The 9482-nt window shown below is 36.0% G+C and overlaps 1 protein-coding gene across 1 annotated transcript; it reads right to left on the bottom strand.

The window, feature by feature from the left end:
* Positions 1-437: 437 nt before the first annotated feature.
* On the bottom strand, positions 438-4310 carry LOC100305405 (protein kinase family protein). Its single transcript, NM_001251784.1, has 11 exons — positions 4139-4310; positions 3761-3858; positions 3196-3445; positions 2686-2908; positions 2420-2592; positions 2076-2324; positions 1823-1986; positions 1648-1727; positions 1400-1547; positions 1153-1302; positions 438-680 (listed from the first exon to the last, which is right to left on the bottom strand). Exons 1-11 carry the CDS (start codon positions 4308-4310, stop codon positions 438-440), a joined length of 1950 nt encoding a protein of 649 aa, NP_001238713.1.
* Between the last annotated feature and the right edge of the window lie 5172 nt (positions 4311-9482).

Here is a 9482-nt window from a genome sequence, read left to right as displayed (position 1 = left end):
AATAATTCTGAACGTGTTATGAAACACACATTCGGGTTGAAACACAGTGAAAGGAAACAATCCAAAAAGCAAAGAAGAAATTGCCATTAACTTTGATAAAATGCATGAGAACAGTACTCATTATGTAGTTTTAAGATACAACTTTTTCATTGTTCATTCTTCGCACCAGAACATATTACACTCGATCAAATTGAGATTAAGGGTTGAAACTAGCACCAAATAAAGTAGAAAGACAAAGGGTAACTAGCCTTAAAAATTACAAGGCATAATTTCCTTGGCAAGCAAGGGAAGGAGGAGGGCACACACAAACAACCTCTCATCCTAAACCCATTTATAAAAACTTTCACAGCACATGCAACACAGCAAAATTATTTACAAAAGGATTTAGATTTTAAAAAACACAATCCTTCTTCTTCTATCAATTTGCAGTAGTTTGCTTAATCAAAGCTTGATGAGCGGCTCCACCGGCCTCTCAAGTAGTCCTCCAACGAGACGTTTTGCTCGACACTGCACATGGAGAGCGAGTCGTCCTCCACGTCAAGCAGTGCAAGGTTGAGATGAGACTGCAAATTGGAAGGTGGACAAGCTTCATCATCAAGCATTTCTGGTGCTTCCAAAGCATTAACTTCTAGTCTTGCCCACTTGATCACATCAGGATCACCTCCAAGGAGCTTAGAGATCTGTGGTCCCATGGAACAAATACCACATTAACAATATGATAATGAAATGATGTTCAAATATGAAGATGAAGTCTATGAGTGTGCTATTTGAACTCAAATACCACATGATATTGATAAGCAAAAGATAGATAATGGCCTGTTTGGATAAACTTTTCTATAAATACTTACGGGAGAAAAAAATAAGGCAAAATAAATTAAACTTCTTCTATAAGCTAAAATCAATTTATACATTAAATTCTTCAAAATTCAAGTGCAGAAGTTAATTTTAGCTTGTGGGAAAAGCTCAATTTTACCTACTTATTTTATTCTCCTAGAAGTGTTTATGAACAAATTTATCCAAATAGGACCAAGGTTAAGTCCTTTTCCACAAGAGAAAGCTCCCCAATTGGAACAGAACATTTTTTTTTCTGTCATTTCTATGGCATAGGGAGGACTCAATTTTCTATATAGTCAATCATAATAGATCACTTACAAGGCTCATTTGAGGCCTAGCTCTTGGAGCACGTCTGGTACAAAGTGTGGCTGCCAAGACCATCCTTTCCATCTCTTCATGATTATAGTTATCACCCAAACTAGGATCTAACAATTGTAACACCTTTCCACTATTTAGAATTGGACTTGCCTGCAAAAGTTATTTATCCATTATTTTTCCTCCAATTCATGTGAATATATAAGAAGTAACAGAGTAGATAATAGACTATAATATTACAGAGACATACCCACATGACAAGGCTCTCTTGACCTTTGGGATAATCACCACTTATGGGCTTTCTTCCAGAAAGAAGCTCAAGAAGCACTACACCAAATGCATAGACATCAATCTTGTCATTTACTTTACCGTACATGAAGTATTCAGGAGCCATGTAACTGCAAAAATAAGTGTGTTAGAAATTAGAGCTACTTTAAATGCAATTTCTGTACGCAGCATGTATGAATGTTCAGTAATATGAGAATTGAAAGTACAAACCCAAAGGTTCCAGCAACATCGGTGCAGATTATATGTGATGAAGTGGTCGACGCCCATTTAGCAAGTCCAAAGTCAGAGAGCTGCATCAAAATTCAACAAAAACAGCATGAGGCCTAAGCCTGACATGTACAAATGACTCAAAATATGAAAGTCAACCAACAGAAAGATGAATTACCTGGGGCTCAAAATCCTCAGATAACAAAACATTTGATGATTTCACATCGCGATGGATCACAGATTGGCCATCATTATTATGCAGATACTCCAAAGCCTCAGCAACACCTATTGCCACCTTATATCTCTCAGTCCAACCAAACATAAGTGGATTTTTCTTATTACCTATTTTGATATGAAATAAAAAGAAGAAATTAGTAAGTTAACAAGGCCACGAAGAATACAAAAAAAAGTGATATAATAATGCAGCGCACCATGGAGATTCTCTTCAAGGCTTCCTCTTGATAAGAAATCATAAACCAAAAGAAGATTGCCATCCTCAAAGCAAAATCCAAGGAGGGAAATTAAGCTTTTGTGATTTAAGGTAGTGATAATTTCTATTTCTAGAACAAACTCCTTCAAAACATCATCAGATGGCTTTAAGATCTTAACAGCAAGTTCCTTGCCATCAGGAAGGCAACCTCTATAAACCTGACTACTTCCTCCTTTCCCAATCAAATTTTCTGAAATCATATAAAAAAACATGTTAAAAATAAACCATTTTCTTTTCGACAAATTGATCTCAAAAAATCAAACAAGTACAAGATACGATACACACCTGGCAAAAAATTTGATGTTGCCAATACAAGTTCTTGGTACTTGAACAATCTGCAAGTGGATGAGTATTTCTCATGAAGGCCCTCCAATTCCTTAGGAATGCTTCTTGAATTGTGTTCAGTCGAAGGAGCAGTCCCTATTTCAGCATCCACCGGAACAAGAGCACCACTCTTGCTATCAAGGGCCAGAAACTGATCCTTATTTGGGCCACAATTGTTTGTTTTATGGTCTTGATGTGCAGCATATGAAAGATCTCTAGAGGGTAACTGCATTGCCCATTGTACCACCGAGATCTGGCACAAGAGCGATCTTTGAGAACATTTCCTGTCAGATACAATTGTCTTACGAAGCAGGGGCCAACCCGGTTTAGAAGCAGCATCATTGGTCTGCACAGGCACTATTGCCAATGGGTTCATCTCATCACAAGCATCAGCACAAGATTCTTCTTCTTCTGAAGCACTAGTAGAGCACCTCTTCTTCTCAATGAATTCTTTAGAATCCAGAAAAGCCTTGGCCAAACTGTGATCTGAATATTCACCACTACCCTTTTCGTGCATCCCCGTGCCATCATCATCTAGCACTTTTGAACTCTTGCTGATTGTCCTGTGAATCGAACCGAGCAACCCGGTTTTGTGATCCCGATCAAGTCCTGCAAAATAGGGTCAGCCCAACAGTGAGGCCTAAAAAAATTTTAAAAGAAATTTTTTTTCTTTACATGCCAATGAGATTCACAATTTCAACATCACAACACAGAACAAGGAAAATTCGTTGAAAAACCTTTTAAGTCTGAACGAGTTGCGGCTGACCCTTCTCTCTTGAACACGATTTTCCCGTTATCAACAGCAAAAACCCAACAATCCTTTGGTAACTTCTTAGCACAGTACCTTGCCACAGATATGCATGGCCGAGTTATATGAAGACCTTGAGAACTTCCAACTATGATGTGTGTTGCAGAATAAGCATTTGCTTCTCGAACCAAAATTCTCGTCACTGATGAACCCCGGCATATTTTGAACTTGAGATCCACCTGAATAATCACATCCACAATAAAAATTAAATAAAAAAACTCACATTTCACACATTCAAAACATCAATTTCCCTCACCCTTTAGGCCAAAACATAATTTGTAACTGAGTTACAGTTTTAAATGTGTCCTAGAAAATATCAAGAATATGCAATGTTTTAAAAAGCTGGGGTCTTTGTGATCAAAATGTTGCGGCCCCATGCATTTATCCACCATTTTTGCAATATAAAAAATGGTGACAAAACCACCGACACAATTTAAAACTTTGAGAATATGAATCAGAGAGAGTTAGTAGTAAGAGATATTGAGAAACACAACCTGCTTCAAATTGCAGAACCCTTCATAAACAGCAAGGATAGAGTCAAATGCTTTGACAAGTGAAAACAAAGAGGATTTCCCTTCTCGATTCACAATTTCTACAACAACCCATTTCACCAAAAAAAAAATGTCAAACTCCACAAAAATAAATAAAAATCCAAAAAAAAAGGACAAAACTTAAATACTATTCCATTGATAATTCTAATGTTATTCTCCGATTCAAATTAGAATTTCATCTTCATAATCTCATTGCAAACTTTTATAATGCTGATTAGCGAGATGAAACTCCAATTTTGATCCAAGAACAACACCAAAAACACTCGAAGAGGTGCACATAAGTTTCATCCAAAGAAACACATGTGATGGTTTTGTTGATACCATCATTCCCGAGAACATGAAGAGCAAGCACAACATCACCGGGTTGAGCCACTTTGAACAGAGCCCAAGTGAGCAACTCGGTGCTGTGGGAGTCCATCTTCATGCCCACCACCACGATGCGGTCACCGGCACTGCCGTGTCCGGCATCTCCGGCGGTGGCAGATGGCAGCATTTTCATGCTTTAACACTTTAACGTTGTTGTCCTTTTATTGTCGGTGGTGGTCGCGGTTCGTGAGTAGTAGTTCTTCTTCTATGATGTTCTGAGTCATGAATGGCATAAAAGTTTGGAGGTTGGAAGAGAGTTTGGTTTTGGTTTTTGGAAGTGTTTGGTTTTGGTTTTGATTTTGGTTTTGAAGCTCGTGCGTGAGTGAGTGTAAGTGGAAAAAGTAAGGCCACCAATTTGAGTGCAGAAAGAAATTGAGAGAAAAATTATAGTGTTGTGTTCTGCTAATTCAGGGATAGTGGGATACGTATTTTAAGCATGGGATTGGATGCTAGTAGGTTTTTGACCACTGGGTCCCACCGGTAAATGACATCATTTGGATCTAAATCTTTTTCATTAAAAAAATGAAAGCAGTTGTATGGGGATTTGGAATCTACCACGAAGTGATTCTTTTGGGTCAACGTGGAAAAGGATGATTTTTGAGTGAAAAAAAAATGGTAAATGATGTAAAAAAGGTAGCGGAATGAACTCCAATGAATTGATGGGGTTGACTGAGGATGTGTTTATGAATCAGTTGCGATCAACGCGAATGGTATTAAAAAGAAGATATGTTTTTGGTGTTGGTGTTTTGATTTATATAAGTTTATTTTTTTAATTTTAATTTTTATAAATTTTTGTCATTTTAAATCTGGTACTAAATTATTACCCTCAGGTCAAATTTGACATTTGTTGTTGCATCTAGGGCTGTTGTGCCTGGTGCTAAAGTGTGGGTATTTTGTATCTATTGAATAAAATCGATTGTAATTGTATAGTGGTTATCTGAAAATATACCACAATAATTGAGAATGAATTAGTATAGTTATTTTGGTTTGTGTAAGATATTTTATTTACTTTTAGTTTATATAAGTTTGTATTTTTTTTAATTTTAATTTATATAAGTATGGATTTATGAGAGTTATAATTTAAAAAATAGAATCTTAACATACTTTTTGTTAGCAAGAAAGATGGATATATAGAGTGATTATTAATTACAATTCGTTGCAAAGAACTTTTCACAAAAGATGGTTAATTGGTAGCAACAATTTTTTAATCAAAACAGGGATTATTTTCTTAACTATTTAGGTGTACATGCCGTGTTGAGTAGGAAAGAAATAAAAATGGTAAAAAAGTAAAATATATAATAACGAGTGTCGAGTGATGTAGCAAGATAAAATAAAGTGACGAAAGTATGAAAGTAATGGGGATACAAAAAGTTGTAAGAGAGATAAAGAATTTTAAAATAGATAAATGCATTAACGGAGAAAAATAATTTTAAAATAGATAAAAAACGAAAAATTTTGTTAAAAACATTAGGTTTACATTTCATATTTTTTTTTTTTGTATAAAGAAACACTTTTTAACTTTTTCCTTCGCTAAATGCATGCATATGAAAGCATAATACGATCACGATCCTATCTTCAGTCAAATTGGAGCCATTTTTGTTGGAATTACTTTTAAAATGTTTTCCTTGTCAAGAACGTCACACTTTAATTTGCTTTGTTTTCAATATTTTATATTAATATCTATGATCAATCTATATCAATGCATGCTTTTGAATAAATAGGCATGATGTGTATGTTTTTGTTTTAGTTAAGTTCTGAGCTGTAAAGGCACAAAAACTAGTGATCGGTTACCTTCTGTTCTCTTTATTCTACATTACCAGAATTATTTTCATTTTTTTCCATAAATTAATGAATGATGTTATGTATAATTTACAAAAGAAAAAATTATTTCATTAAGGTAAAAATGTTATTAATATTGTTATTGCAAGGCGTGTTATATTTATTCAACAGGATATTGATTATGTCCTCTTGCATTTTTATTTTTTTTGAAAAAAAAGTCCTCTCTCGTTTTCTCTTCCAAAACAAGTAATGTTATTACAAACAAAACAATGAATATCATAAAGTATGTACAGATCAAAGCATTTATCGTATAAACTAGCATATGACAATTTTCTAGCGACATGAATTACTGCCTTTTGCAGATAAACAATATAACAATTAATTAATTAATTAATTATGGAGGCACATCCAATATGCATGCATGCGTTAAGCAAAGGACAGGAAAGATTTCGTTTTTGTTTATGATTTTAATTTTGTTCACTAGCAAAAGCATTGTGTTTGCAATATTAAGAAAAGTTATTTATCATGCTTTAGAGCCGTCAGGTATGGTTATTGAAAGTTATTGACCATAATATTCTATTTCTATGTTCAGTGAACATAGATTTATAGTTTTCAACATCTTTATTCATATTGTTATTGGATAAAGACGATGATGAGCTCATGGTTTGTTCAAAAAGAAATGTAATTTCTACGTTGAAGTCTTATTTTTCATTCAATTGAATTCGCAACTGAACCAAGCTACGGACGTAACTCCTTCATTTCTTAGTTGCTACTGTACATGTAAACAACGGATTTCTCGTTTAATATTTTATCTTTTGAAGAATTAGTTTCACAAAAATATCTTCAATTTACTTCCATATACATTTATATTTTTCTTTTTTGTCATTCTTTCAAAAGAAAATTTATCCACAATATTTATCATATAGCCAAAAGAAATTAAACCAACAAACTCTTTATAACTATTCAAATCATACTTGACAATTCTGCATAATTAGTAGCCAACCGAGTAGGTAACTTGGATTAAGAGAATATGACAGATTTAAATGGAAAAAGAAAAAAAGAAAAACTCTATCTTTTAATTGAAAGATAAGAGATATCCTTTAATTCTGGAAAAACTATTATTAAAAGAAAGATAAGATATGATCATATATTTCCTTAATTACATTATCTATGAAGGAAAATTGAGATCCAAGCATCTGGTTTCCCCTCTATAAAAGGGGTTCACCAAGGTTCAGGTAAGTCAATCTCATTCCAACCCACATATTAATACTTGCATAGCTCCCTTTACACCACTAACTTGAGCGTCAGAGTGTCATTGCAAAAAATCCCACCACTATTCGTGGAGGAGCTCATGGAGGAACGATGTCGTGAGAAGATTCTGCCAAATCTGATAAGAGCATTTGGTGCCCACCATGGGACAAGGGAAAACTTATCCTTCAACCAACTTCAATGGCAATAACAATGAAAAGACTCCCGCAGCCAACCAAAAAAGATCATCACAGGGAAAGGCGTCCACCATATTTGGAATGCCTACCATGGGAACCCCTAAAAACAAGAGTCCCACAACAGTGGTGAACATCCTACGTAAAGTGCCTAATAATCATGCTTTGATTGTCACTCTGCAAAGGGAGATGGACACACTAAAGAATAATAGTGCCAAAGAGATGGAGAACCTCTGAAAGGAGAATGTCATCCTTAGGGAACAGTACCAAAAGCTTCAGGAAGATCACTAGACACACTCGGTTTCTGCAATTTCTATTGATCGGACTCACTAGGGTGGGATCGATGACACCAATAGGACGTGGAGAAAAGGAACAATGTTAGACACTCAATCAACCCAAATAGTAGCAAATGCAGAGAACCAACTTCATCCCTTCATTGATGGGATCATGGAAGCACAACCACCACCCGAATGGAAGATGCTAACCATAGACCATTACGAAGAACTCTTGGACCAAGATGAGCATGTGGGCGCATTCATTAGACAAATGAATCTATTCACGAATGACGACACCCTCATGTGCTGAGTATTCCCAACTATCTTGAAAGGTCCAGTACTACATTGGTACAGTTGCCTACTGAGGAACTCGATAGACTCATTCGCGACACTCATTATGTATTTTAGAGCTCATTATAAGATGAATAGACCACATCACCTGATCATAGTGGCACTTGCAAACATTCAACGGGAAGAAGATGATTCACTCTTCAACTTCATGAAAAGGTTCCCCTTAGTCTTAGTTCAAACCTAAGACTTGAGCCTAGAAGTCACTTTTACTTCGATGATCATGGGTTTAAAATCAAAACCATTCTCAGATAACCTATGCAAAAAGCCTCCTACAACCTTGGATGAGCTAAGAGCAAGGATTGTTGATTTCATACAGATGGAGGAGATGGCCACATTTATAGCACAAATGCGGGGGAAACCCTTAAAGAAACAAGTGGCGTGAGAGGTGAAAATTGAGAGCAATCATAGTCGAGGAATATCGAGAGCCAACAGGCCGTTGCGATCTAAATTAAGCCATTATACTCACTTGACAGAAAGTTGAGACTGAGTACTAAAGGAAGCATGCAGTGTAGAGTTGATCCAATTGCTAACTAAAAATTGAGCTCCCCTAGGAGTAGACAAATCCAAATATTATTGTTATCATTGAGTGGTGGGTCACAATGTTGAAGAATGCACTACCCTAAAGGAAAAAATAAAGAAGTTGATCTAAAAAGGGCATCTTCGAAGATTTGTTAAAGACAAGGACCCCCCACGTGATCAAGATCGAGAACAAGAAAGGAGTCGAGAACATAGTCAGACTCAAGAAACCACCGAGGCTTAATAGTGCGACGAGAATACCCCACCTTGAACTCAGTTGCGAGGTGAGATTAACATGATAGCCAGAGGATTTGCTGGAGGTGGAAGTTCAAACTTGACAAGTAAATGCTATGTTCACAGCCTCAAGATGATCAACTTGGTGACATAATGATCCAATAGTTGTCAAGATAGAGGTGGTGAACTTCTTAGTGTGAAAAGTCCTACTTGACAATGGAAGCTCGATTGATGTCCTATACTGGTTTGTCTTCAAATAGGTGGGTATATCGGAGAGCTAAATAGAGCCATTCCTGAAACAACTCATAGGTTTCACAGAAGAGACAACTAACACAATAGGATAGGTCCATCTGTTGACCATTATCGAGGACAAGAAAGGGTCAAAGTTCATTATGATCAAGTACCTCCTAGTTGATGCACACACGTCATGCAACGTACTTAAAGGATGACATTCGCTCAATGAGTTAGGTGCCATTATCTCAACACCTCATTTGAAGTTTCTAAGCAAGAATGGAAAGATCATTTCTATTCGAACCAACCAGATGCTAGCAAGAGAATGTTATGTTGCTATCCTTATAATTGGCAAAGGGAAAAAAGAAGACATAGCCCAAGGCACAATTAGTGGCATATGCTTCCCTCAACAACAATCTTGGGGATTTTGAACTCGATCCGAGAAAGGAAAAACCAAGAGTAAAGCCAATA

The sequence above is a fragment of the Glycine max genome, chromosome 14, assembly GCF_000004515.6.
Source record: "Glycine max cultivar Williams 82 chromosome 14, Glycine_max_v4.0, whole genome shotgun sequence".
Lineage (NCBI taxonomy): Eukaryota > Viridiplantae > Streptophyta > Magnoliopsida > Fabales > Fabaceae > Glycine > Glycine max.
Note: the sequence above shows the minus strand (reverse complement) of the source record. Positions and strands in the feature narration are given on the sequence as shown.

Bases quoted from the DNA above. Each gene is read 5' to 3' on its own strand.
- LOC100305405 (NM_001251784.1), bottom strand. From the start codon at position 4,310: ATGCTGCCATCTGCCACCGCCGGAGATGCCGGACACGGCAGTGCCGGT. The intron at 1,987-2,075 runs GTGCGCTGCATT...ATATCAAAATAG, and splicing joins CCTTGAAGAGAATCTCCATG to GTAATAAGAAAAATCCACTT. The intron at 1,303-1,399 runs GTATGTCTCTGT...TAACTTTTGCAG, and splicing joins AAGAGAGCCTTGTCATGTGG to GCAAGTCCAATTCTAAATAG.